Source organism: Mandrillus leucophaeus, unplaced genomic scaffold, assembly GCF_000951045.1.
Source record: "Mandrillus leucophaeus isolate KB7577 unplaced genomic scaffold, Mleu.le_1.0 Scaffold1251, whole genome shotgun sequence".
Taxonomy (NCBI): Eukaryota; Metazoa; Chordata; class Mammalia; order Primates; family Cercopithecidae; genus Mandrillus; species Mandrillus leucophaeus.
Window position 1 is genome coordinate 437,552 of NW_012100888.1, and position 27,948 is coordinate 465,499.

At 40.1% G+C, this 27,948-nt stretch overlaps 3 protein-coding genes across 6 annotated transcripts in view; 1 reads left to right on the forward strand and 2 right to left on the reverse strand.

The window, feature by feature from the left end:
• The window catches only part of FUNDC2 (FUN14 domain containing 2), a 35,574-nt gene extending 21,385 nt beyond the window's left edge, over positions 1-14,189 (forward strand). Inside the window, exons 3-5 of the mRNA XM_011971944.1 lie at positions 4,289-4,364; positions 9,335-9,466; positions 11,852-14,189. Of these exons, the coding sequence (XP_011827334.1) occupies positions 4,289-4,364; positions 9,335-9,466; positions 11,852-11,929 (286 nt within the window). The 3' untranslated portion in view covers positions 11,930-14,189. The remainder of the gene's footprint in view (positions 1-4,288; positions 4,365-9,334; positions 9,467-11,851) is intronic.
• A 4,632-nt stretch (positions 14,190-18,821) lies between these two features.
• On the reverse strand, positions 18,822-27,948 carry CMC4 (C-x(9)-C motif containing 4). Of its 3 annotated transcripts, none has more exons than XM_011971951.1 (3): positions 27,532-27,948; positions 20,810-20,877; positions 18,822-19,193 (listed from the first exon to the last, which is right to left on the reverse strand). In XM_011971951.1, exons 2-3 carry the CDS (start codon positions 20,865-20,867, stop codon positions 19,045-19,047), a joined length of 207 nt encoding a protein of 68 aa, XP_011827341.1. In that variant the 5' UTR covers positions 20,868-20,877; positions 27,532-27,948; the 3' UTR covers positions 18,822-19,044. The 3 variants fall into 3 exon arrangements, with proteins under 3 accessions (XP_011827341.1, XP_011827342.1, XP_011827343.1); XM_011971952.1 differs by lacking the exon at positions 27,532-27,948 and adding an exon at positions 22,339-22,342; XM_011971953.1 differs by lacking the exon at positions 27,532-27,948 and adding an exon at positions 21,790-21,793.
• MTCP1 (mature T-cell proliferation 1) overlaps positions 21,021-27,948 on the reverse strand; it is an 83,116-nt gene continuing 76,188 nt past the window's right edge. The window contains exons 1-5 of one of the 2 annotated variants that reach the window (XM_011971949.1): positions 27,532-27,948; positions 22,759-22,910; positions 22,472-22,642; positions 22,339-22,390; positions 21,021-22,252 (exon numbers count right to left, since the gene is read on the reverse strand). In XM_011971949.1, the coding sequence (XP_011827339.1) occupies positions 22,343-22,390; positions 22,472-22,642; positions 22,759-22,863 (324 nt within the window). In that variant the 5' untranslated portion in view covers positions 22,864-22,910; positions 27,532-27,948 and the 3' untranslated portion in view covers positions 21,021-22,252; positions 22,339-22,342. The remainder of the gene's footprint in view (positions 22,253-22,338; positions 22,391-22,471; positions 22,643-22,758; positions 22,911-27,531) is intronic. The other variant, XM_011971950.1, reaches the window with a different exon arrangement.

Genomic DNA, 27,948 nt, shown 5'->3' on the forward strand with positions numbered 1-27,948 from the left:
CTGGCTAAGTTTTGTATTTTTAGTAGAGATGAGGTTTCACCATGTTGGCCAGGCTGGTCTCAAACTCCTGACCTCAGGTGATCCTCTTGCCTCAACCTTCCAAAGTGCTGTGATTACAGGTGTGAGCCACCATGCCTGGCCTTCTTTGTCTCTTTTGCTTAGATTTCATTGAGCTTTTTGGATCTGTAGATACATAGTTTTCTTGAAGCTTGGAATATTTTCTGTCCTCCTTCAAATATTTTTTTCTGTCCTCCTTCAGTGATTCCAATTACACATTTATTAGGCTGTGTGAAGTTTTTCCACAATTCATTAATACTGTTTACTTTTTTAAAACTTTATTTTCAGATAATTGTAGATTCACATGCAGTTAGAAATAATCCAGAGAGGTCTTATGCCCATTCCCCAATTCCCCCCATGGTAACATCTTGTATAACTATAGTTCAGTATCATAACCACTTTCATTTTTTTATCTCTTTTCTATTTCATTTTTGATAGTTTTTATTGCTATTTCATGAAGTTTATTAATCTTCGACAGTGTCTAAACTGCTATATATTTCATCTCAGACATTGTAGTTTTTATTTCTAGAAGTTTGATCTGCATCTTATTTTTGAGACTGTCTTGCTCTGTTGCTTAGGCTGGAGTGCAGTGGCACAATCACAGCTCACTGCAACTTCTACCTCCTGGGCTCAAGAGATCCTCCCACCTCAGCCTCCCGAATGGTGGAACTGCAGGTGCATGCCAGCATGCCTGGCTAATTAAAAAAAGTTATTTTTAGAGAGATGAGGACTCACTATGTTGCCCAGGCTGGCCTTAAACACCTGGGCTCAAGCAATCCTCTTGCCTTGGCCTCCTAAAGTACTGGGATTACAGGCATGAGCCACTGTACCCAGCCAAGATTTGCATGTTTTTAAAAGAGCTTCCTTGCCTCTACTTATTATGTGCAGTCTTTTCTCTAGCTTCTTGAACATATTGAATATAATTATAATAACTTTTAATGCTTTTGTCTACTAATTTTGTCATCAGTATCATTTCTGGGTTTCTTTTAGTTGATTTTTTTTTTTATCATGGTTCATATTTTTCTGCCTTGCAAGCCTGGTAGTTTTTAATTAGATGGTAGATATTATGAATTTTATTTCATTGGGTGCTAGATATTTTTTATTCTTATAAATGTGCTTGATTCTTGTTCTTGGATCCAGTTACTTAGAAATTGCTTGATCTTTTTGGGTCTAGCTTTATTATTAGGCTTTATTAAAAATGCATGTTTTGTTTTAAAAAGAGAAAAAGCCAGGTGTTATAAACAGTGCAACATTTTTTGTAACAGCAAAAATCTGTAACCATTCTAAATATGTATCAGTGACTCTGATTATACTTTAGTAAGTCTGAACAGTGGAACGCTCTTAAAATGGACCCTTATGATTTATTTACTGGTCCTACCAACCTTCCAATTTCAGAGTTGCTTCAGAAATATACTGCCTGACATCTAACTTTTGTTTAAAAAAGATTAAGTCTTATGAGGTTCTCCATGCATTGTTGTATTTGTAGTTCTTTCTCTTACTGAGCTGAAATGTAATAAGGGGAGAACAGTAGACAATGAGGGTAGTGAGGTAATGGGAGACAAGATGTTAAGTGTAAGGCTTTAACTTTCTCTCTTAGTGAGGAGGGAAGCTACTGGAAGGTTATGAGCAGAAGTGTACCTTGATCTTCCATTTTAGAGCAGGGGTCAGCGAAATTTTTCTGAAAAGCCCCCCCATATGGTAAATATTGTAGGCTTTATGGGTCACACAGTCTCCGTTGCAACTTGATTTACAAAGAGATGTCTAGCAGGATTTGGCTCCCAGGCTGCGGTTTGTCGTCCCCTGTTTTAGGATTGTATGGGCTGCTATATTGAGAATAGATTCTAGGGGGCAAAAGTGGAGGTAAGGAGTCCAGATGAGGAGCTGTAACAGTAACCTACATCAGAGATCATGGTATACACCCAGCAGATAGAAAGTGAATACACAGAGCAAAGAGGTTCTAGGACTGAGTCTTGGGACAACCTAACATTCAAAAGTCAGAAAGAGGAAGCAAAATTGTCTGATAAGGAATGGCCAGTGATATATGAGGAAAACCAAGAGAGAATGGTATTCCAGAGCAGAAAGATGTCAAGAAGGAGAGTACAATAGCAGAATAACAAATAACCTGATAAAACATGGGCAAAAGACCTGAACAGACATTTCCCCAAGGAAGGCATGGAAATGGCCACCAGAGGTATATGATGCTTAGCATCACCAGTGATCAGGGAAATGCAAATTAAAACCACAATGAGATATCACCTGACACCTGTTAGAATGGCTGTTATCAAAAGGAAAGATAATTGTTGATGAGGGTGTGGAGAAAAAGGAACCCTAGTACACTGTTGGCGGAAATGTAGATTGCTACAACCATTATGGAAAACAGTATGGAGGTTCCTAAAGAAATTAAAATTAGAACTACCATGCAACCCAGCAATTCCTCTTCTGAGTATATACCCCAAGGAAATGAAATCACCACCTCATAAAGATATCTGCCCTCTCATGTTCAGTGCAGCATTAGTTTACGGTAGCCAAGATAAGGAAACATCCTAAGTGTCCATCAATGGATGAATGGATAGAGAAAATGTGTATACAATGGGATACTATTTAGCCTTAAAAAAGGAGATTGTGCTGTTTGCCATAGCATAGATTTGGGAGGACATTATGCTAAGTGAAATAAGACACAGAAAGACAAAATAGTGCACCATCTCATATGTGTGGGGAAAAAGTCATATATACAGACAGTGCTATAATGTAATAAATATAAACATAAAGAAATAAAACTGGTTACCAGGGATAGGGTGGGAGGAAATGGGAAGATGTAGGTCAAAGGATACAAAGTAGCAAATATGTAAGAGGAGCAAGTCTAGAGATCCAATGTACAGCATGAGGACTGCAGCTAATACAATTTTATTGTATTCTTTTTTTTAAGAAGGGGAGAGTAATCGACTGTCCCCTTTCTCTGCTCTCCTGTACAGCAAAACTACTTTGAGGCCATCTCTTTTGTCCTGTGTCCATATTCTCTCACACCTACTCCATTCAGGCAATTGTATTGCCTTAGGGATTTCCATGAAATAAGTGGATTTTAGCTGCTCTTACCACAAAAAAGTAACTGTGAGATGGTAGATATATTAATCTGCTTCATTATAGTAACCACTTTACTTGTCTATATGTATCCCATAACATCATGTTGTAAACCTCAAATATACACAATAAAATTTCTTTTTTTTAAGAAGGGGAGAGTAATTGACTGTGTCAAAAGCTGTTGTAGGTCAGATGAGATTAAAGCTGAGAAGTGAACACTAGCATTTGGTGAGGTCAAGATCAGTGGTAACCTTGATAGGAATGGTTTCATTGAAGTCATGGGACAAAAGCCTGAATGGAGTAGGTGTGAGAGAATATGGACACAGGACAAAAGAGATGGCCTCAAAGTAGTTTTGCTGTACAGGAGAGCAGAGAAAAGGGAAGGTGGCTGGATAATTGGAGTCTAGGGAGGATTTTTTCAACAATGGTTAATGATTACAGCTGATACGTGTTCAGCAATGAACACAACAAATCTCTGCCTTCATGAAGCTATGTATCGGGTGGGGGCAGGAAGATAGACAATAATAAAGAAACGCATAATTATATTAAACTGCCTACGAGATGTTGCCACTCAGATATCATGTGGACATTTTGCATTCAACACATTCAAAATGACATTATCTCTTCCCCTCCCTTCCCCCACCTTTTCCTCTGTTTCTCTTCCTTGTTTTTATATTGTAAAAAATGCCACATTCAGGACAGAATCTTGTGACTTATCCCTTGCAACTGTCCTGTCCTCAAACTCAGGCGTGTTTTATTTTTTTCTTCACAAACAGTTCTCAGGTCTCCTCCCTCCTTGCAATCTCTACCTCGGCCCATGGCATTCATTTCTCTTCTGGATTGCTACTTTACCCTCTTAACTAGAGTCTCTGACTTCATCCTCCCCGTTTAATCATTTCTCCACAATGTAGCCAGAGTCGTCTTTTAAAAATATAACCTGAGAGTTTTAAGGGACTTACTCAAGACCACAACATTCATAGAGCCAAGATTTGATTTCCTTATGGCATGCTCCTCTTGGGGCTGGGCTTTATGTAGGGGATAGGAAGGAGCTAGATCATCTTAAGCTACATAAGATCTGAACATTGCCAGAAATGCATTGTTTATGCAAAACTGACAGCTCATCAATTTGTCTGATGTTGATTTGTTTTTGTAGGTGCACGGGTTTCATATTCCAGAAGGTTGGAAAGTTGGCTGCAACAGCTGTGGGAGGTGGATTTTTTCTCCTTCAGGTCTGTATGTGAAATGTTCTCGGATGTTTGGAAATTCCACCTGCCCATTAAGGAATGTGGTGTGGGGAGTTGTAATACAGTCCTGGCTGTGTACTATTTTAAATGCTAGTGACCGTTTGAGTCAAATTTTATCCATTGTACTAGTAAATGTTATTTACCCAGTCACATTTTATTTCCTCATGTGGGGACAGAAGTGCAAATTCCTTATCATAGCTCCCTTGAAAGAGTTTTTAAGACCAGCTCAAATATTAAGCAGATGTGATTTCAAAAATATAAGTGTGCTGTGATGATTTAGTCTCATATGCTAATATAGCTAGCTTTTACAGAGGGGACGTGGAGCATGTGATGAGAAATGGGACCTAAGTGACAGTACACTCAGATGTTGTCTGCTGTCTCCTTGACCCATAGTTTCAGAACCAGTGGTTGCCAGTTCTTTTGAGACTGCTTAGGAGAGACTTACAAGCAAGACTTGAAAAAGAAAAGGGGAGCAGTTTCTCCAAAAACAAAAGAAAACTGACGTTTGATTGTATTAAGCATACATTTCTTAGCTCTGCGGCATTGATATTCAAACCTGGCTCCGCATTGGAATCACCTAGGAGTTTTTAAAAGAGCCAACCTGTGCCACCCCTGACCCACAGTGTGATTTCATTGGAAAACTTAAAACTCCTGACGTGATTCTGTCATGCAGCGGTGCATAGTGCTGCTGTGTTGTGGGAGCCATAACTTGCTGAATCATGCCAGAGTCTCTGAATTCACAGCGCTTTGTCTCTTCCCACAGTTGGCAACCCTCACTTTGGAAGGTAAGTTCTGCATTAGCACCATGATTGGAGTGAGTTTTGCAGATAGGTCAGGTGAAAATCAAATGTATTGAAGAGGGAAGCTGGTAACTGGCTGTATCTGGGTTGAGTGTGGTATTGCTGCATGACAAATTCCCCCAAACCTAATGGCTTCAAATAATGATCACTTTATTCTCTCTCATGGTTACAGGAGTTTGGGGAGGGTTAAGGTAGGTGCTTGTGGATCAGAGTCTCATGTGGTTACAGGCCAGATGATCAGAGGATTGGGGTAGGTCTGGACTTGTGGGGCCTCTTTGTCTCTCTGTCTCTGTTTGTCTTCCCTCCTCCTCTCCTTACTTCCCCCATGTCCATAGTCTCAGTGCTCTTCTATGTGGTCCCTGTGCCGGCATAGGCTTCCTCACACCACCTTGACCTCAGGACTCCCAAGCACAGTGCTCCAGAAACGTGGTGCCAATTGCATCTCCTTTGTTGCCCAAGCCTCAAAAGTCATGTAGCCTCACTTTTGTTGGCTGCTTCCCTGTAGGCTTGTTAGGTGCTGGCTCTGTTGCTGGACAGGTCAGACGCCCTGCAAGGTGGGGCCTCTCCTTACACCTCTCTCTCCTTCCCCTTGACCCTTCAGGTGGAAGTGCAGTAACATCTCTATCCCTGTGGTTTCCCTTATATGCTGCCCCAAACTTCATAAACATCTTAATATTGCTTTGAAATGTCTTAATTTGAGTGTGTCCTCTCTTTCTTTTTGGGGCCCTGACAGAAATAATTGGTATTGAAAGTGTCTCCAGAAAGGCACCTCAAAATGAGATTTTGGTGTTGGATAATTCCAATATTCAAGGGGTACAGGGACACTGCTTTGCTGCAGAGGTGAAATGTGGAGAATTGGTGGCAGGCACTCATGTTATCTGTCACCAGAGGAGTGAGAGCAGGAGGCAAGCATAATGTTGGGAGATCAGTTATATCACGAGTTATAGTTTGACATAGGGATACAGTTTCCTTTTTTCCATACTGATAATTGAGCAGAATTTAGTGAATAATTCTTCCCATTCCCAACATTTGCAGCATTGTCTCTTTCATATATCAAAATCCATGTATGTGTGGCTGTGACTCTGGTTTCTGTGTTCTATTCCACTAGTCAACTTTCTATCTTTATGACAGTACTAAAGCTTAATATTTGGTAATGCAAATTTCTCCACCTTATTCTTCAGGAGTGTTGCAGCTACTTTTGTGTTCCTGCTTGTTCATCTAAATTTTAGATCAGACTTGTCAGTTATTTTCAAAAATCGTGTTGAAATTTTTATCGGAATTGCATTGGAACCATGTAGATATCTCTTATGATATTGAGTATTCTATCTGTGAACATGGGTTTTCTCTCCAATTATTTAGGTTTTCTTTAATGCCTTTGAATAGACTTTTATTATTTTTCCATATAGATCTTGTACATCTGTGATTCAGTTTTATTACTGGATACCTTATAACTTTAGTTGCTCTTGTGGATGATACAATTTTTAAAACTACACATTCTGATTCATGCTAATGTGTTGAAATACAGTTGATATTTTATGTTGTTCTTTCAGCCAGCCACCTTGTTAAAAAAGTCTCTTATTTCTGACTTGTCTGGGATTCTTTTGGGTTTTGTCTATAAAATCTTTTTATGCCATCTGTGAACAGTGAAATTTTTCCTTCACGTCTTTATGAATGTAGTTGCTTTTTCTTACCAAGCTGTAGATCATTTCCAGCACTTTTTGCAGCTTTCAGAGCCCAGCAACAACGCTTGCCAGTTGTCAGTTTATTCGGCTCCCTCTACTTGTTGTGCTGCAATGGAAGTAGGATGTTGAGCTTTGTCAGTAGAGGGCGCTGGAGGGACCTTGCAGCGGGAGAGGCTGCTTTTCCCAGTTCTGGTGTTGCTTTGCCCCTGCAGTGCAGTCCCCTAGTAATGCCAAGGAGAGCAGGAAGTCACCTTGCAATCCTGGTCTGGGCCACCCAGGGGACTTCACCACCACCATTACTACTTTTGCACCCTTGTAAAAAATCAGTTGTAGTTATCCAAGTCTGCTTCTGTACTTTTTATTCTGTTCGTTGGTCTGTGTCTGTCTTCTTCAGTATCACATGCTGTCTTGACTGCTGTAGCATTATAGTAAATCTTAAATCAGGTAGTGTGATTCCCCCAACTCTGTGCTTTTTCAGAATCATTTTGGTGATTCCAGTTCCTTTGCCTTTCCATATAAATTTTAGAACCAGCTTATTTATGTATCTATAAGAAATCCTGCTGGGATCTATAGACAATTTGGAGAGAATTGGGCATCTCATTTCTGTGTTGAGCATTCCATTCCATGTACATGTCGTCTCTCCATTTATTTAGGTTGTCTTTGAGTTCTTTCTTCAGCGTTTTGTAGTTCTCAGTATACAGATCCTGTATGTTTTATTTGATTTGTACCCAATATTTAATTATTTTTAGCACCTATTGTTGTAAATCATTTAAACATTTTTCATTTCCAGTTCAAATTGCTAGCATTTAGAAATTCAGTTGGTTTTGTGTGAATTTGTATCCTGTGACCCTGCTAAACTTTTTTAGTCTAGGAGTTTTTGTTTTTTTGTTGAAGTCTATGAAATTTTCTATGTAGACAAAGATGTCTATGATTGGAGACAGTTTGACCTCTTCCTTGTGAATCAGGATGCCTCCTAATTCTTTTTCTTGCCATGTTGTGCTGACTCTGAGTTCACTGCAGGGTTTTTTTTGGTAGATGTTCTTTATCAAATTCAGGAAGTTCCCCTCTAATCCTCTTTCTCTGAGAGTTTTATCATGAATTTGCGTTGAATTTCGTCAGATGTTTCTTGAGTCCTGCCTTGAGGTTAAGCCAGGCGATACTGCAGGAAAAGCAGGAAACACGCCACCAGTTTGGTGGTGCTTTGGTTTTCTGGTCTTTTCCAGTCTGCATGCTGCTGTTTTTATGTAAGAGCCTTCAAATAGCTAGTCCATGTATTCTCTCAGTTTAATAGCAGGATTTTGTGGGGTAAACAGAGTAAATGAACCAGAGCCACCTTTTAGATACAAACGTTGATACTCAACTATGGTTGCTATAAGTAATTTGTTCTTTTTAGTACTAAGTAATATTCTATTGTGTAAACATGATACAATTTGTTTATCCATTCATGTATTGATAGACTTTTGTGAATTTCTAGTTATAAACCCATAAGTAGAGCTACTATGGCTTGATTACTTGTGAGGTTGAACTTTTTCCTTTTCGTGGACACCTTCCTCTGTGAATTGCCCTTACCCATTTTTAAAGTGAATTTTCTTTCTTACTGATCTCTATAAGAAGTTCACTTTTTTTGAGTCTCAATGTTTTGTTTATGATACACATCACAAGTATTTTCTGTAGTCTGTTTGGGTGACTGGTGGTGCCATTAGCTAAAATAGGGACTAGAGGAAGAGCAACAATGCAGGAGGAGACTCTAGCAAAGTGACGACTTTTAGTTTGGGATATTTTGAGATATCCAGGTAGAGAAGTGATATTGATAGGGCATTCACTGGTCGGCTATAGTCATTCTCTTCATTCCTTGGATGATATTAATCCGTCATCAAAAAACTACATGCTTGAATCAGATTTACACTGCGTTTTAGTGTTTCTGCCTGCTGTTTTTTTATCAAGGGAAATAGGTATATGCTGTAGGTGTCTTTGGATGTGCTTCTCTTAATACCCGTTTATATGAAGTTGCTCATGAGAAATCTCTGTGGGGCTGGATGCTATATTTCTTCCTGTTAAGCAACAGTAATTACTGCCTGAATGCTTTATTCTGTTCACGTTGTCAGGAAACTGACACTCATGGGCACATTGTCAGGGTCATTCTCTGGAAACATTTGTATTGGCTGTAAGGTCCATCTCTTCACCCTACATCTTGATCCCCACCTTGATTTTCATCTTACATAACTCTTTGTAAAAGGGTTGTAAGAGTATAAATAAAAGAATTGCCAGTAGTTATTTCTAGTGCCAGGCATATGGCTTCACATATTGGGGGGATGCTGAATAGATGTCATCATGATACAAAGAATCAAATGGCAGATGTCTCCAAAAATGGAAAGTCAGAGGGTTTCGAGAGTCTACTTCAGGATTTATCCTGATGAAAAGAAATAACAAATCTGTTTCTCATTTCTTGTTGTCATTATTGTTGATACTGTAGCTTGCAAACCATACTGGGTACATCAAAGTTGACTGGCAACGAGTGGAGAAGGACATGAAGAAAGCCAAAGAGCAGCTGAAGATCCGTAAGAGCAATCAGATACCTACTGAGGTCAGGAGCAAAGCTGAGGAGGTGAGACTCGCATTGTTCATGTGTAGTGTGTGAACAGTGCTGACAATTTTGTGTGTACAAAAACAAGGCTTAACCCTGTTGCACCATATCTCAGTGATGGACAGGGCTTAAGCATTACAAAGAACTTAGAGTAATGAGACAAAACTAACTTGGAATATCATCACTTCAGAGCATTTTTAAAAGCTGGATAATTAAAGTGTTTGGTAACCTTTGTCTGTGTACATTTGTGGAGTGATTATCCCTTTAACCAGTTCTTGTAGGAATGTAGGGCAGCATAGTATGATTTTGTCTCCATACACACGTATCTCTGAAACATTTATACTCCGCTTGTTCTGCATATAACTAGTGGAAATGTCACAAGTATTCAGCTCCACTGTATATCATGAAAATAGCCATAGATGATATGTTAAATAAGTGGATGTGGCTGTGTTGCAATAAAACTTTATCTAAAAAGAGGTTCATATCGGATTTGGCCCATGGGCTGTAGTTTGCTAACCCCTGATCTTGTTCATTAAAGCCAAGTTAGATTATAACCTGGCACTGTAGGGACAGGAGAAGTTCTTACTTTTTAAAAGGATATTTTTTGCTGCTTCGTTATTACCTTTAGAAATATATCAGATGTCCCAAATAAATAAGTACACTGAACTGGGGAGAAATAAGCAAGGATCAGGGTGTCGAGAAGATAGCTGGTACTTTCTATAGCCTGGAGTGATGAGAGATTCTCCCATTATCTCACTCTAGCCTCACAGGGAAAACAGACAGATTGAGTGCAGGGGAGAAGAAATACCGTGTGTGTGCCTCAGGCTTCTCATGTTGTGAGTGGCTCTTCATCCTGGTGATTGGCAAGTGGCTGGTCAAAGCTGGTGCCTTTACCCAGAGTGGGAGGGTGACAGAGGTGGGTATCTACAGGAGCCCAGAGCCCAGATGGTTCCTCTTTCCTTTCTTCCTTCTGTCTCTCCTCAAAGTTATGAAAGTTATACTTTATTTCATGAAAACTTTATTATTCAAATGTTTATAAAAATAATACATGGCTGGGCACAGTGACTCACCACAGTGAGTAAAAAAAATTTTTTTAAGAGAGGTCTCACTCTGTCACCCAGGCTGGAGTGCAGTGGCACAGTCATGGCTCACTGTAGCCTCAACCAAGCGATCCTCTGACCTCAGCCTTCTGAGTAGCTGGGTCTATAGGTGTTTACCACCACACCCGGTGAAGTTTTAAATTTTTTGGAGAGACAGGGTCTCCCTGTGTTGTCCTGGCTGGTCTCAAACTTCTGGGCTCAAGCAGTATTCCCACCTCGGCCTCCCAAAGTGCATTACAGGTGTGAGCCACGGCGCCGTGCTGAAAACTTCTAAAATAATACTGGAAGTGTATATAATAAAAAGTATAAAGTTAATATTTGATTGGAACCAACTGTTGACTCACAGAGGGAGTTTGTTATAAAGTAACCAGATGATTTGGAATTTCACAAATTTGTGTGTTCCTGTTCCTGGCCTGGCACTGTCACAGGCCCTGGGGATGTAGTGGCTGGTTTTCTTACTCATAGAGCTGGTGGTCTGATTTGAGAAATAGGATGAAGATTTAGTTCAGTATTTAGCAACAAGATGACTTCAGTGAGAACAGCTTAGTGGGGTGGTGCAGTTGAAAGCCAAATTAGCAAGGTTGAAGAAAGAGTAGTAAAAATAATAAACTAAACCAATTTTTTCAGGAAGTTGTATGATTTTTTTTCTTTACCCCAATGGCAGATGACAAAAGTGCTTCATTTAAGGAAATGTAGAGGTCCAGGAGAGTTGGGGGAAGAGTGGAAATGAGGCAGGAAGACATAGGCATAGTTGGAGTAAGGGCTTACTGGAGGGTTAGGAGACAGTGGTCCTAGGAGGATGGGGTGGTAGTGTGAAAAATGTTAGGGGAATGTCAGGGTGTGAGTAGCTTAGTTGGTTTGGAGATGAAGTCACTGTATTTGAGTTCAAGAAATGATCAGGCCAGGATGTTGGATGTCTTGTTCATATGAACACTTTCTAAGGTGGTGATCATACTTAGGAGAAAGAGGAAGTCTGAGCCAGTTACCAAAATTGTCTCTGAATTTGGAAGGGTGGGGAGTGGTCAGGAGATTGGTAGAAGACAGACTAAGGAGCCGTAAAGAGTGTCTGAATGTATGCACTGAGTCTCAGATGACTGGGTTTTCCAGAAGGGTAGAGGGGAGGTGGGAAGCTTTGGGAACTTAAGGAAATAAGAACCTCACCTGTTAATCATCTTAGATGTGGTGAAGTGTGAGAATGAGAATTTATAGCATCTACCTGGGAGCAGGCATAGGTATAATAGAGATGATTCTTAATATTATTAACATCCTTAGCAAAACAACCCATTGTACTATCTTCTGTTTTCAGGTGGTGTCATTTGTGAAGAAGAATGTTCTAGTGACTGGGGGATTTTTCGGAGGCTTTCTGCTTGGCATGGCATCCTAAGGAAGATGACTTCATGTTCATTGTTCCTGTTTTTTTCCAGCCAGCAACCTCTACACTCCATCATAGGACATCGAGTCCCTCCTCCTCTTCTCCTTCCTCCCTGCCATGGCAAATCCGAGTGGCTTCTATAAGCGTCTGCTGGTACAAGTTAATGTGGCACCATGAGCCTGATGGTGGCAGAAGAGACAATAGTCCTTAGCTCTCCTCCCAGTACACCCCCTACTTGGTCAGTCTGTAGGTCAACAAGAAAGTTCCTTTACCCCCATGCAAGACACTTATGAGAACACGTTGCAAGATGGCTGACTGTGGAGGATGAGTAGATCCTGAAAGGTTGTCCCGAACTGTTGATTTGGAAAAGAAATAAGCACATAGATAACCTTATTGTGTGCTGCATGGAAAGGAACTGAATACATTTGCCTTTAAGCATGAAAGATTTTGGTATCTTGGTGTCTACTTTCTTTTTTAGTTGGCTTTACATTACAGAAAGAGCTATTTAAATCTGTTATAATTATGCCGACAAAATTGGCAGCATAATTATTATAATTGAAAAATCCGATGTTGTCCAGGAATGTTTTCTACCATACAGGATAATGTATCTCATGGCTGTTTCCAAAGGGTTTATTTATTGTAAAACGAGTGATTTAGGTGGGAAAGGGAAGATCTTGGATTTTTATTTCGTAGAAAAGGTTTTAAGCTTTGAAATGTGAATGAAGTATTCTTATCAAAACATTAGGGGTGGCCATAACTCCTCTGTGCCACTTCTATTTTTTTTTTTTATCTAGTTAGTTTGAAATATAACATTTAAACCAGAATTTTAAAGAAGTAGCTTTCCAGGGATTCCGAATTAAGAAAGATACATATTGTATCTTTCTTGTGATACATGTGAAATAAATTTCCGTCAAGTGTAATCTACCATCTCATGATGACCACAACCTCTAGAATTCTGTAAAAGCTCACACATGCACACACACGCACACACACACATGCACACACACAGAATCTTAGCATATTTTGCTGTAGTGGCATGTTACCATGTCTACAGTCCCAACCAGAATATCAGTCAGCTTTCAGAGGGTAAGACTTCTGTCTTCACCATTATACTCACAGGGCTTAGCACTTAATAGGTGCTGAGTATTTGTGGAATATATGAATAATGACTTTATAGAAAGAAAACTCACTATTAAAGGTTAGTTTTACTCAGAATTAATCATTAATCTTGGAGATGATCTCTTGTGAAATATGAGTGTGTTTCTAAGGCCATACATTTAAAAATGTTTGCATTTTAACCCGTCTTGAGAATGATGTATTGAATTTGAAAATCAAAACTACCAGTGGATGTGTGGAACTTTACAGACATCACCTATTTGTGTTTTTCTCCTTACATTTAAGGAAACATAAGCCATTTTGTTTGCAATATGTATGAATCATCTCAAAACCACAATGGTATGAGCCTCTTTGCTGCGTATTTTTCTATAAGAACTTATTTTTTTTCACTTTTTATTATGGATGCTTTCAGGAATATATAAAAGTAGAGAATATAGTGCAATAATCCCCCCATGTATCTATCACTCACCTACAACAAAATTATAGCTATGCTCATTTTTACCAATTATTGTGAAACAAATATCAAAATGTCATTTGATCATATTTCAGTATGTATCTCTAAAAGGTAAAAATTATTTCTAAAAATCATAAATATAGTACCTCATCATATCAAACATTAACAGTAATTACATAATATCCAAAATCTGATCAGTGTTCAAAATTTCCTTGTCTCAAGTATTTTACATTTAGTTTGTTTGAATCAAAATTCATGCAAGGTTCACATTGTATTTGCATGATTTGAATAAGTCTCTTAACCTTATATATCCTCCTCTAAATTTTTGTTTGCTATATATTTATATCTATATATATTGATATGGATATATGTAGTGACACTGAGTCATCTGTTTCCTGCTTCCCCATACTCTGCCTCTCCTGACATCTGGGTCTCTTGGGTTATGCCATATATGGTGATAGTGACTGCAGCCACTTTAGCTGTGTGACTTACCCACAGCAATGGGATGGTAACAGCAAAGCTAACCAAAATGCTCTGTGCCCCTTTGGGTTGCATGTGGGGAGACTGGCCACCCAGTGCCTCTCCAGTGGGGTAGGGGTTGTCTTTTGGTGCATCTGTTTTTCCTGTGATTATTGGTGAGTACAGCAAAGATTAGCAGGTGGTTCTAAATTACCTTGAGTAGGTTGTAATAGTCTGGCCTCAGACTCTATCCTGATTGTCTGAATTAAGATCTGTAGGTAGGTCTCTCCTGAAGTTTTTTCCCAGCTGGTTGTCTCTAGGACTGTGAGGGTCATGGTTGAGGTCAGTATTGCAGGTTGGCCTCATCCTGCTAGTATGAGAATGGCTGTGAGTTCTGCCCACTATGTGAGTCCACGGCGCCCACTTGGGATTGTACAGAGCTGGCATGGAGGTTGAACACGCACAGCTGCACACCTTGTTTTCAGTTTAGCTGAACCATCAGTGAAGTAGGCTCAGGCATTTTGGGGTACCTGTGAATCAAGGCCCTATTGTGCCAGCATCTTTGTTTCAGGTGGTGAAGTGGGAGTTAAGGTTTCCCCCAAAAGAACAGCTACCACTCCTCCATGCAAAACCGAGATGATTCAAGGACCAGGCAGCTCCACCTTTCAGTGCACTATTTTCATTTGACTGGAGAGGCCTGCTGAGCTAGGCACGTATTTTCTCCAGTAGCAGAGTCCAATAACGTTCCTAATTAGTGGTGGTGGGGCAGAAGTTTTTCCTTGGGAAGAGCGTTGTCGCTGTGTATGGCCCAGAGAAACTTGACTTGGAATGTGTTCGGAGTTTCATCGCCCCCTTGTGGCGGCGACGTGGTAACACCGCACTCAAGGCTTCCAAGTTGTCAACCAATAGGATGGCATCAGGGACCCCTTCTGTCCCCTTCCTGGCTACTGTGAGTCCGCCCTGCGTCCTCGCCACTTTGAGCCACCCTTTGACCCAGCGTCTCTGCTGCAATGGGACCTGGTGGGATGGGGACTTGGAGTATGCTACAGGAGAGGTAGAACGTTTGAGTCTTTTCTTTCCAAGGTTCTCCCCAGAGTTGGAGAGCAGAGACAGATCCAGGGGCACTTTCTGGCGGCTGCCTGCTCGGGCTCAACAGATGGAGTCCAATGTTTCACTCTCCCCCAAGGATGTGTATCCTCATTGCTGACACGGGAGCTGGGTCGGGGGAGGGATGTGGTGGTGGGGACCCTTGCCTGAGCAGCCCATTGTCGTGTTACTGTCATTGTGATAATCTATTAGCATGACTCTCCTCCCAAATGGCCACTTGTTTGCTGCCATCTCCTGCCATTCAGCCTCCAGATATTCATTAACAGGACAGTGGGGTTCTTGACTCCCCCACCACTGGGATGACAGTCCTTGCTACTGGATCTGGGCAGTTACTGTCTCATGGATGCTGGCAGAAGACGATTCAAGTTGGAGGACCAGATTCTACAAGGAATGAACTCTTGCATAATTCTAGCCAACATACTCTTGGGGTGGGTGCTTCTGGTTTTGGAAAGCAGAGTTATTGTGTGGTTAACTATTGTAAGAATAGTCTCTCCATCATTCTTTTGTTTGATGGTTGCCAGAAAGATGGGCATAACTAATGGCTGGGCTCTTACTTGGAACAGTTTGGGAATCTGCTTGAAAAAAAAATGGTACACTGATGGATTTGAAATTTCTGAGTATCATCAATGTTTCATGATGATGTCAATTTCTTCTCAGAGGGAAGCTCACAGCCAGTTTTGGACCCCAGATAAAAATTTGACTGCTGCCCTCTGCTCCCTCCACCAAATTATCAGCTTCATTTATCTGTCATGAAATCCAGTATGATTTCTCAGAAATCAGGCCCAGAACTAAAATACATTTTCTGCCCAATTCTCTAAGAGGTCACACTAACATTTGAGTAATTGGGCAGAAAACCTATTTTAGTTCTGAGCCTGATTTTTCTAGAAGTCATATGGTGTAGCTTATATTTCTGATGCTTGTATTCTTTTTAAGGGTCATGAATCTTAATACTTCTTTTTAAAAAGAAAACAGTGTTGCACTTTTTCACATTTGTATAAAGCTTTAAAGTCAGCTTATTGACTTGTCAAAACTGTCTTTTTAAATTTTAAGATGGTAAGAAATGACATTATTGAGAGCAGTGGTTTTCATCCTTGCTTGCACTTGGCAATCACCTGTGAAATTTTAAAAACTACTAATGCCTGGCTCTCATCCTAGAGATTCTGATTTCACTGGTCTGGGGTGCTGTTCAGGCATCCCAAGGTTTTAAAGTCTTAGCTTTTTCTAATGAGCAGCTGAGACTGAGAACCACTGAAGTACAGAGTTGGAAGCTGGTGCTGAAAAAATGAAGAGTTTTGCTTAACAGGGCTTTAAGGCCTTTTATATTAAGTGCCATACAACTTCAGATGCCTTCTGAATACTGAACACAAGTGTAATATTATAGTTCATTAAATGTCTTAGGAATCGTATGGAGTGAATGCAAGGAAAGGAGTTGTTGCACTGTGGCAAAGTGGAAGAGCAAGGGCTTTTTCTAGCTAAAAGGTCAGTCACTAACCAAGTGATTAAATGTAGCATCACTAATAGCCAACTTAACGGTTGTTTTTTTTTTTGGGGGGGGGGCGGTTTCTAAACTGGGAGATCATAGTTTTCACCTTCCTAGAGTTCTTTCCTTAAGACTGACATTCAGTGTTAATGTTGGTCCCTAGCAATAAGAAGCACTCAGTAAATGTTAAGCCTTTTATAATGGCTATTTTATTTTTTTGTATATCATAATAGTAGCTAAGAATAATAAGAGTTAAATTAATGTCTTCAAATAGATTTGTTGACTTAAACTGAGACAATCCTTTAAAGGAAAGAACTGATTTGAACCTTTCAAAACCGAAAGAAATTAGTATACTGATACAGTTTGGATCCACTGAGTCTCATGTTGAACTGTGTTCCCTAATGGAGGTGGATCCTGGTGACAGGTGATTGGATCATGGGGGCGGGTTTCTCATGGATGGTTTAGCACCATCCCCTCTTGGTACTTTACTCATGATAGTGAGTTCTCATGAGATCTGGTCATTTAAAAGTGTGTGGCACTTCACCCCTCACTCTCTCTTGCTCCTGCTTTGGCCATGTGGAGTGCTCACTCCCCTTTTGCCTTCTGCCATGACTGTTAAGTTTCCTTGCACTTGCATCCCTAGAAGCCCATCAGATACCAGTGCCATGCTTCCTGTACAGCCCATGGAACTGTGAGCCAACTAAACCCCTTCTTTATAAATTATCCAGTCTCAGGCATTTTTTATAGCAATGCAACAATGGACTAATACATATACTTTAGCGTAAAAACATTTAAAAGAGTCTGAAACTGGAGTAGTTAACTCAGTAAAAATAAGCAATAAAACACAGAAAAACAATCTATTTGATCATGCAGTGATTCCTAAAGTAAATCCTAGTACCACTATCAACTGATAATTTTAAATGTAATTTAGATTTGTAGATGGTGTAACATTAAAGTTGTATAATGTTTTATTGTTTTATTATTAACACAGACTTCATTTAAATTTCATGGGGATTTAGCTCTGTTACTCTGGTTTGTGAACCAAACGTCTCTAAGGCAGCATTTTTCTAAGTCTCTCTGGAGAGCATTCACACACACAGATACAAAACAGGTTCACTTAGGCTTTTTGAAAGCTCTGAAGTCTGACAGGAAATTAACCTGTTTACTTGTATGCAACCTAGCATTCCCCAAACTTACCTGAACACAGAAGCTTTTTTTTTTCTTCTGGTTACAGCAATTCCTAGAAACACTCTGAGGAATGCTGCTTTAAGGAAAACAGTTGGTCTCAAATAATCATGGTATTTTAACATCAGGAACCTAGCAGAAATTGTTCCTGCTTTTAGTCATCTTTTTCTTTTTTAGAGGACGGACTTTGGTGGTTCAAGCATCCATTTGAGGAAAGCAAATGGCCTGTTGCATGCTGCCTCCTCCTACTTCATAAAGTGACTGACAACTGTCAATAGGCTTCATTCAGCAGCTTTGTATTAATATTGTCTGGATCCTCTGTAACAGGTTTTTATTATTACGATATGAAGAATAGATAAACCAACTAAGTTTGAATTATCTTGCTGCCTACCTGACTTCCAATGAAAATTTTTTCTTCAGTTCCTTCATGATAAATTAAGGATCATTAAACATTACAAGCATCATTTCTATGCCTTTCTTACCACTGACTGAATATTAAGCACTTCTGGTTAGTTGCTGGGGTGGGGATGCAAAAGCAGAAAGAAATGCTCTTACTGGCATCTGGAAAGACACTTTTTGCTCTGTATTTTTGGAAGTACAAAAGGTAATGAGTTAGTTTAAAGGAAACTTTGAATTAATTTAGCATGTAATCTATAAAAGGTATCAACATTGGCTCACACCTGTAATCCCAGCACTTTGGGAGGCCGAGGTGGGCAGATCATGAGGTCAGGAGTTCAAGACCAGCCTGACCAACATGGTGAAACCCCATCTACTAAAAACACAAAAATTAGCCAGGTGTGGTGGTGCATGCCTATAATCCCAGCTACTCGGGAGGCTGAGGCAGGAGAATGGCTTGAACCTGGTAGGCCGAGGTTGCGGTGGGCTGAGATCGCACCATTGCACTCTAGCCTGGGTGACAGAGTGAGACTCCATCTCAAGAAAAAAAAAGGCATCAAAATTGTGATGCTGGAAGTGAGTCCTTTCACCTAACATACCTCACAGGACTTAAGTTTGATGAATGGCACTAGTGGTCTGAACTTCAAGAGAATTCATTAATACCCTATATCTAATAGTCTTAAAATACATTTAGTACAAAACCAAACTTTTTCTCTTAAACAGGTTTATTTTAGCAGCTCAGTATATTACATTCTACATATTTGTCTTTTAATGTGTTTATATTTCTGCCTGTTCTGCATAGATGGCATATTCATTAACTTTTATAACTGACTTTTTCATTTGCTATTTGCTGCTACCTGACCTGAAGAAAGTCAGGAGGATAAAAAAAATTCATTTGGTGGAAACATGGAGCAGCACTTCAGCAGAACTTTACTTTGATGCAGACTTCAGTGTTAGGTTTTCTTCCTCTTCTTTTTCAAATCCTGAACAGACGACAGATCTTCCCTTGGGATACTGAGCACAACACTTACGCAGTTCTCGGATGACAGCCTGACACTTTGATTCCATGTAGTTGTTGGCTGAAAAACATACAGGCAGAGTCTAGTCATGATCTCATAGGACTAAGGTACAGGGAAGTTTAGATCAGTGCTATCACCCCTTTTCACTTTCAGTACCTATGGAACTGGAAGAAAGAAGATATACCAAAATCCACTGAATTCTTTCAAATTTAGAGACCTGTCAACAGGTTCATTAGGAAGAAAAGTATGATTTACAAAGTGGTTGAAAGCGATTTTAATATATAATTTCCTTCAAGGTTGAGTTGATAGCATGCACCTTTTTCCAGGACATTGGTTTTTAACATCATTATTATTACTGGTCACTAATTTGATGAATTAGGAAAATGCACCTAAACCACACATTATTTTGCATACAGTTTAAGCTGATTGTTAGACCTCCCCTACTAAGGCTGTGCATCAGGAATTGGCAAACTGCAGCCTTAGGGTCAAATTCAGCCCGTTTTTACAGCTGGGAGCTAAGAATGGATTTTAGATTTTTAAAGGGTTGTAAACACACAACACATACACAATATATACAACAAAGGCCTTTGGCCTCCAAAGCCTAAAATATTACTTGTTTGGCCTTTTTCATAAAACATTTACAGATCCCTACCATACATAAACACTAAATTAAGAAGGACCTGACCTAAAAGCTCTAGGTCAGCTGAAGTTAATGAGTCCCCCAGTACTAAAATGGGGTACATAGTAGTTAGCTCAGGATAGGAAAGACAATTCTGATTAGAAAGGCAGTATAGCAGGGTGGGTAACAGTCCAGATTTGGAGCTAGAAACAAGGGTGGGGTTGTGGGATGAAAAGTCCAAGAATGAAAGCTAAAAGTCCAAGGAAATACACAAAGGATTTCTTTGGTGGTGAATCTTTGGGGGAACTCTGAACATTTTTCCTTCATACCTTTCTATATTTTCATGACCGTCCATCTCTATCTATTACTTTACTAGTGGGGAAAACTTACTAAAAATTTTTCAATTTCAGATAGCCTTATAGCTTTTTCTATTTGCTCTTCTGGCAATAATCATTTACTGATTAGAAAACTAAAATCCTCCAACATTTGGTCAAACTTAGTAGTTGGACAAATGGACAAATCACCTCAAATATGCTTTAGTTGAGATTCACTTCTGCCTTTAAGAGTTAGCTGATGGCTTTGGCAGCCTGAATTCCAATTGTTATTTCAACCCCACCTCTTCCAGATTGCTTTTAAAAAGTGAATTGTCAGCTGCAGTGAAGTATAACCAACCAATTTAAAACTAGCCTTTTAGTAAAAACAAACAACAAAACCCTTTTGCTTAGCTCAGTAATTCTCAACTCTGGCTGTGCATTAAAATCACCTGGTTAGTTTTCTAGCCTGATTCCCAGCCAGACCCTAGCCCCAGGAAGTCTGAATTGTTCTAGGTAAGTTTTTAAAGATCTCCAGGTGATGCTAATCACCTGGAGTGAAAACCCCTAGCTTTGATCACATTTTTATTTTCTCCATCTTTGATGATACAATGAAGAGAATCTTCAGGATAATTACATATATGTTACATTCTTAAAAAAGAGTTAATACAGATAAAAGAATAATTGGTCTCTTATAATTAGTTCACAGTGGAAAAATATTTTTAAAGCATTTTACAATATACTACCTTGTAAACATTTCTGTATCTCACAGGCTTGCTTCTGGCACGGATCCTTCTGCGGCATATCCAGAAAACTAAAACAAGAAAAATGATTTTTATTTTCCTTTTTTCCATAAAGACTTTAAAGCCCCTCTACGTGGAATTTTCTTCTGAGACAAGCAGTATGCCCTTACAATTGCTGGAAAATAATTACACTAAAAATACTCTTCCCAAACACAGGATGAATCAACTGTATTTTTATAATATCCATTTCATTAGGCTTGGAAGATATAAATAGCTTTACATGGAAGAAAAAAACCTTGAATTCAATCAACTCTTTTTGAATACTGTAAACCAACGTTAGGCTAAAGGAGCCGACGGCGCAGCCTGGCTCTATCATTCGCAGAAGAAACCCTTGATAAATGATTAAACTCCTTGAGCTTTTTTTATTACTCATATATAAAATGGGAATCATACCTACCTCAAAGCATTGACAGGAGGATTAAATGTGATAAAGTATATAAGGTACATACAATAGTGCCTGGAAGGCAGAAAGGACTCAATACATGGTAGCTATTATTCCCAAGACTTTTTTTTTTTTAAAGTAAAACCTTACTTTTAATGTATATAAACTGTTATGACTACTTTAACTCAGGAAATTTTTTTACAAGTAGTAAATGTTTTCCTAGGAATCAGCAATATTTGGTGTTATTACTTCCTGAGAAAGGTGCCAGTTAAGCAGCTAAAATGGTTTTTCTTGAAGTTCTTATAGAAACCAGCTTATTTAAAATATCTGTAATCAGAGAATGAATTTAAGAACCCACAATTTTGATCAGCAACTTCCAGTAATTTGAAGACACGATTTCAGATAGAAAAAAAGGCCCAGAAGCCTTTGTAGCTAATTTCATCAATGCATATCTCTTTTCAGAGCCCTCTAAATACTCAGTAGATCCAAATTAGGTCAGTACTGGGATGGGAAACACTGGAGCAAAACCTAGGATATTTACAGGATGGGAGAAGGAAAGGCAGGTGAATTGCTGCAGGGCAAATAAGCGACAAATAGATGTTGATGCTGCTAGGAGCTGCTCTCTTCTCTCTAAATCAGTACCAAGTCCTTGGTGATCAGGGCATCTGTTCTGTAGAAGGTGCTGACTTTTGTGGGATTCATCAGATCCCAGGTCCAGCCGATGATGTCCATTAAGGGTTCTATGGCAATTTCCAAAGGAGTCAATTTCAAGTTACGGATCCTGACTAAGTGCTTTTGTTGACTTGCTTTCTGCCTACGTAACCTCTCTCTGCAGTTTCACTTGCAGTATTCTTCATGACCCTTCCTAAACTTCTGTTTCTTGAGCAGTTTTTCAACCCACTCCCTCCCCCCAGGCCCAAGGGTGGGTGCACTGCAGTAGTGGATGAAGTGATTGCCAAATACTGAACAGAACAAAGGAGCATATCTTCGTAGAATCCCAGCACCTGGAAAAAAAAATCATTAAAATCACCACAACTGAATAGAGCCAAAACAAAGAGGGGGAGGACGGAGGAGAAATAGAAATACATACCAGGTTAGTCATCAGGCAAAAGCTTAAGCAACAGCTCCTGTACTCCCCTGACCTGTCAGAAAAAGAAAAATTTATGGAGTACTCTGTTACGAGAGTCTCAATACAATGGAAAATAATTAAGCAACATGTGTACCATTAAATGATGCTGTATCTGCCACAAGCGAGAGTTGTTATCCATGTAGCGCTCCTCCGGGTAGAGTTGCCACATGAGAGGTAGCTGGGAGGTTAGAAGGTGACTTGGCCTAGCTGCGTCACCTAAGGGAACCTGAATTTGCTGGACTCGTGCCCTTAGGAAACTCGTCTCCTAATGGAAAGGAATGATCAAAAATAAAACCAAAGACTTCAGAATATTGAGACTGGAATAGAAACCAAGTTACTTGAAAGCAAAATCAAAGAAATAAGCAAAATGTAAACAGTTACCTCTTCCACGACGGCCACCCACGTGCGCTGGTATTCGTCGCGGTAGATACCCTCTTGGTGAACCCAGAGGTGATCGGGTGGAGCCCCCACATCCTCTCCTGCCATTCTGGGCTTTGGGTTCCAATTCTAGCCCTGCTTTTCTCCACCTAAGCCTGCAGCACCCGCGCACAGGACACAGGTGTGACTTTTTGGGTTTGAATGAACTCACCAGTAAGCAAGGTGATCTGGTAGTAGCAACCACTAACCAGAACCAAACCTCATATATGTCTATTTGCACAACCTAAACAGAACCAAGGACATCTGAAGCTTTCTGCAAGACAACTGAAGTGACACTCAGGCAGAGCCTCAGGTAGTGCTGCTGACTGCAAAGCGCTCAAGAATTTGGCTAGGTGAGGAGTTCTGTGGAAATGTAGGACTAGCACTACAGGAAGCGGGGCAGTGGTCTCACACGTACTGCATTCACAAGCGGTGTCTGGCAAAATGTAGTTAGCAATAGAATATGCAAAGAGCGTGCCTAAGGACACACTTATTTTGGCAGGAAGGCAGTATAACAGACACATGCATGCCATATTCCCCAGGTAAAAGCCACTTCCAAGCAGTTTCCATTTTAAAAGGTAAGATTCTGAAGGACATATGTGCATGGCTTTCAGAGTTGAAATTGAAAGTTTGTTTTAAGGGCAAAGGATCTATTTATCAGTGTACTAAGAAAGTTTACAAATAGCGGATGGGCATTTCTAGAAGGGGATTTTCTTGTTAGGAAGAGTAAGCTAGCTTCATGGAATTTCTGAGCTGCAAGAGATTTTGGGGATCACAGTGATTTGGAGCTGAGTGAGTGCAAATGAAAGTTATCCATCTAGGTCCTTGTTTTATTTTAGTAATTCTGCAGGATGTTACAGGAGCCCATGTTTCCATAGAGGACTAGGTTTAAATTTTGACTTCCTAAGCCAGAAGACCAGAAGCACATTTGAGAGGTGTAAAGGAAGCATACCTCCTGAAGCATTTGAGTGGTAGGGCAAACTCTCTCTATAATGATCCTCTGCCCAAGCCCCAGATCTCATTTTAGGACCTCACAATAACTTGATGTGCATTTGCATGAGTGAATCTTCTAGACTTTACTCACAGCATTATAGCGCAGTTGTACTGTATTTCTACCTTTGGCCAGAGTATAGATACGGCATTGGGGGAGCTGCCCCACAAAACAAAGACCTCCTATTCTCATTAGGTGGGAAAGGAAATGCAGCGTGGGAGGGTGGTTGTTAGAGTCCTCAAAGTGAGACTGTCAAGAGCAACCAGATGCTTCACCCATTATACCCTGAGTGCATCTGACTCTGAGCCTGGTGCAAGCTCCTGTCTTAGTTTTCATACATATGTGCTCTCTCATTTCAAACTCATCTAAACTTTCTCCTTAACCAAATCCTGATTTCTCTCAATGGCAACACCACCATTCCTGATCCTGCAGACTCAAAACTTTTGAGTTATCTTGGATTTCTCCCTCTTATTCAGTTGCTACATCCTATATGTCACCAATTCCAGCAGGCACTACAACTACCACTGCAGTTGAGATCAACCTTCCCCAAATACCAGGCTCATTTCTAGCTCCATACCCTTGCTCTTGCTTTCCATTTGCCTAAAATGCCTCCCTGGGCCTCTCTGCCTATCTTAAGTGCTATTATAGCAGAGTCCAGGTGCCTGCCTCCTCTATGAAAACTTTAGAAAATTCTTGCCTCTTTTGACTACTGTAACATTTATATTTAAACAAAACCACCTTACACATTTGCTTTGCTTATTTCGGAAGTCCTGTCTTCCCGAAAGCACAGTACTGTATACTGCTCAACAGCAGGCATGACACAGTTCTGGGCACCCCACACAGTTCTGGGCACCCCAAGTCTCAGATACTGGTCAAGCAATGTTTCTGTGAACAGGTGTATATGTATGGTGGGTAGGGAAGGGAAACAAAGGAACGCCACAGTGGTTGTCATGATTGGCTACGTATATGTGGGTAGAGATTGATTCTCTAGGCATAAGCCTCTGGCTATACATAATTTTTTTCCAAAGCCCCCCCTTTTTTCCCATTTGCAGATACAGTTGTTTTGCCTCTCCTCCTTCCCAGAGCTTTGGAAAAGAGAAATACAAACAAAAACCTGGTAAATACTAACGTCAAAATGAAATATATTAAATTCGGATTTCAAGCACAAAAGACTTAAATGTGGCCAATAACTGTTTTGAAAAAGTGGAAACCATGTGTCAACTTCATAGATAAGTCCTAGCAACAACCATGTTGACATTTAAATTTGTTTTGAATGGAAAACAAAACTGCATTGCTTATACTGACATGAAAAGGAAATAATGCCAGTGGAATAGAGGGCAAAGAGACTGGAGATGATGGTCTGAGTTACTGAGTCACTACAAAGAGGCCTATGAGTTACTACAAAACATTCTCAGAAGAAAGGCAGTGTGATGTGCTGCTGTGACCCGAAGCATCAGAGGGATGAGCCTGGGAACCACCTCTCAGCACAGTATCCTGGATTTGTGTGTGCTACCATTCAGAGGGCATGCAGGCCCAGAGAAAGACAACTGCAGTGACCAAGGGACAGAGAAGTCACCATATGAGCACGAACAAAATCCTCAGCACAGAAATGCAAAGGCTGAGGGAGAGGAATTCAGATCAAAGCCTATAAAATCACAGGTTTTATGAGTGGAAAAATGTGATTCTTAGAAAACTTGCTCCCAACATTTCCTTGGTCAAATAAGTTTGGGAATCTTGGAGAGTCATAAAGCACATTAGTGTAGTAACTGTTCTGGCAAGTTATGCAGTAAAGAAACTTTATGTTAACATTTCCCAAATTTATTTGACTAGAGAACATTTTATTTGCACATGATACTTGTTTACAAAATTCAGGACTTCTCGAACTAAGACGAATCTTTTAAAACCTCAACATAGACTTAGGTACAAGGTGCAATACAATACATGGAATATAAACTTGTGCAACTCAACTCAAGGAATACTGCCAGCTGCAAATACAAATGAGTTCCAAAAATGTTTAGATAACTGCATAACTTTATCATCCACTAGAAGAGATTGTCCCCATGAGGGTCACCTTGATTTCAGGGCCAGAGAGCACACTGGCCCAGACAGACAATTTCTTAGTAAGGCATTTTGTAAATTAGGTTTTAAATGGGTGACATACAAGATAGAAGGGCTCTTAGGTAGTAATCTAAGTAAAACTATCATTTTTCCTTTACAGAATAAATTCTTTTGTGTCTTTTTAAAATAAGTATAGTTTGCTTTAATTGCCAGGTTGATGAACAGTTTTTAAACATTGATCAGTTGAATACGCTTATTTTATTAGAAGTCAATTAATAAACTCGTCCAATTACAATGAGTGAAATTACCAAGAACACAGGCCCAGGCCTGTGTACGAGTCCTGAGTCTGTCACTTACTAGCTTTGTGACCTTGGACAAGTTAACGTCTCTCCACCTCAATTTCCTGAGGTGTAAAATGAGAATTAAAGAACATATTAATCACGATAGTCTTTATTTAGCATTCCTATATGTTTACATATATTGACTCATTTAATTTTCACAATCTTCATAGGGCGCTATGAGGTGGGCAGTATTATTATCATCCCCACTTAAAGGTGAGGAAAAGTAAGGCACAGAGAAGTTAGGTAACTTGCTCAAGGTCACACAGTGGGGAAGTTGTTGAGCTTGACTTCAACTGGGGCAGTTTACATGTACCAGGCATATAAATGCTTAGTATGTAGCATATAATAAGCTTGCCATAAATGTTAATAATTTTGGTCTACTCCAATTAAATGCCTGGAGCTGTAAAAGGCAGCCATGAGCATTAGAAAAGCTAGTGAACCTCATTCTGGAATATGAGATTGACTACCGCCGATAACAAACAAAAGGTATTTTTCTTCTTGAAAGTGCCTAAAGGCACTATATCCCATCACCAAATATTAATATCATAATAATAAGAACAGCCGTTCCTGCTCCATCAGGACGGGGCATACTAGCCACAAACAGTAACTGAAAATAACATATGATATAAAATTGAAACAAGAGAAAATTTAGACAGGTCCAATGTAACTGCACACGAAAATTTTCCAACCTTCATCATGATCAAATTAATTATAGAAAGATGTGCCATGTGATCCTTACAGATCGTTAGGTAAAAACGGAGGCTGCTGGCGTGCACATTACAGATCGTTGCACTGGATGGGGACCCTATGTGTGGGGAGACTTGGGTTGGAACTGACTTGGGAGAAAAGAGCAAAGCATCAACACTTGAAGTAGCACCTTGGGAATGTTCCCTTTCCAGTACTGCCATACCTGCCTGGCTTCAAAACTACACAAAGTAGAAAACCAAATCAAAGACACGAACACGGACGGGCTGTGGAGGCGGCACGGCATATATTGTGCTTTGATTTAGAATCGCTTCCAAAATCCACGTGTGATTCCTAGACTTGTGAGTTGGAAGATCTGTACTTTTATCCTTGGCACGTTTGACAAACCTCGAAATAAAATTACTTTTACATATATTTTCACTGTCTGATATCATCGAGACAAGGAGACCCGAGGAAACTTGCATTCTGGATACCTAATGTGATACATCCGAACTTGAATAAAAACTGAAGTTCTCCATTTCCCCTTCCCTGTATCCAACAAATAGCTACCTAAAAGCCTTTGTAGAAAGTAGCAGCAGCCAAGCTTAAGAGTGATACTTTTTCAGATACAGTATAACACTGTTTCTGCAAAAGGTTACTCACATGAATATAATGTTTCTTGGGCTAATTAATCCGCCTTGAGAACAGCTAGGCTAAAACTTCCAGGTCTCCCACCCTGGGCCACTCAAGCCAGGATCGCGACGTGAGCCCGGGGTGAGCCGAGGGGCATCCCGGGCCGAGGTCACTCGAACCGAAGTTATGAGGCGCGGGCCGGCAACCGGAAGTGGTCCAGGGAGAGTTGTACGAGATTCGGGGGCTGTGACTTGGAAATAAAACAAAATAAAATAAAACCTTAACTGTTTTGGGACTGACTTTCAAAAGAGCGTCCCCCTGGCTCAAGAGGCCGGCGTTCGCGGAGATGTCGTCTTAAAGGGCTGTCCCCCAAGCGTGTAGGCCGCGCACGGGTCTCCTTAGCGGGCGGGCAAAATGGGCGCCGGTACTCGGGAGGCGCCTGCCCAG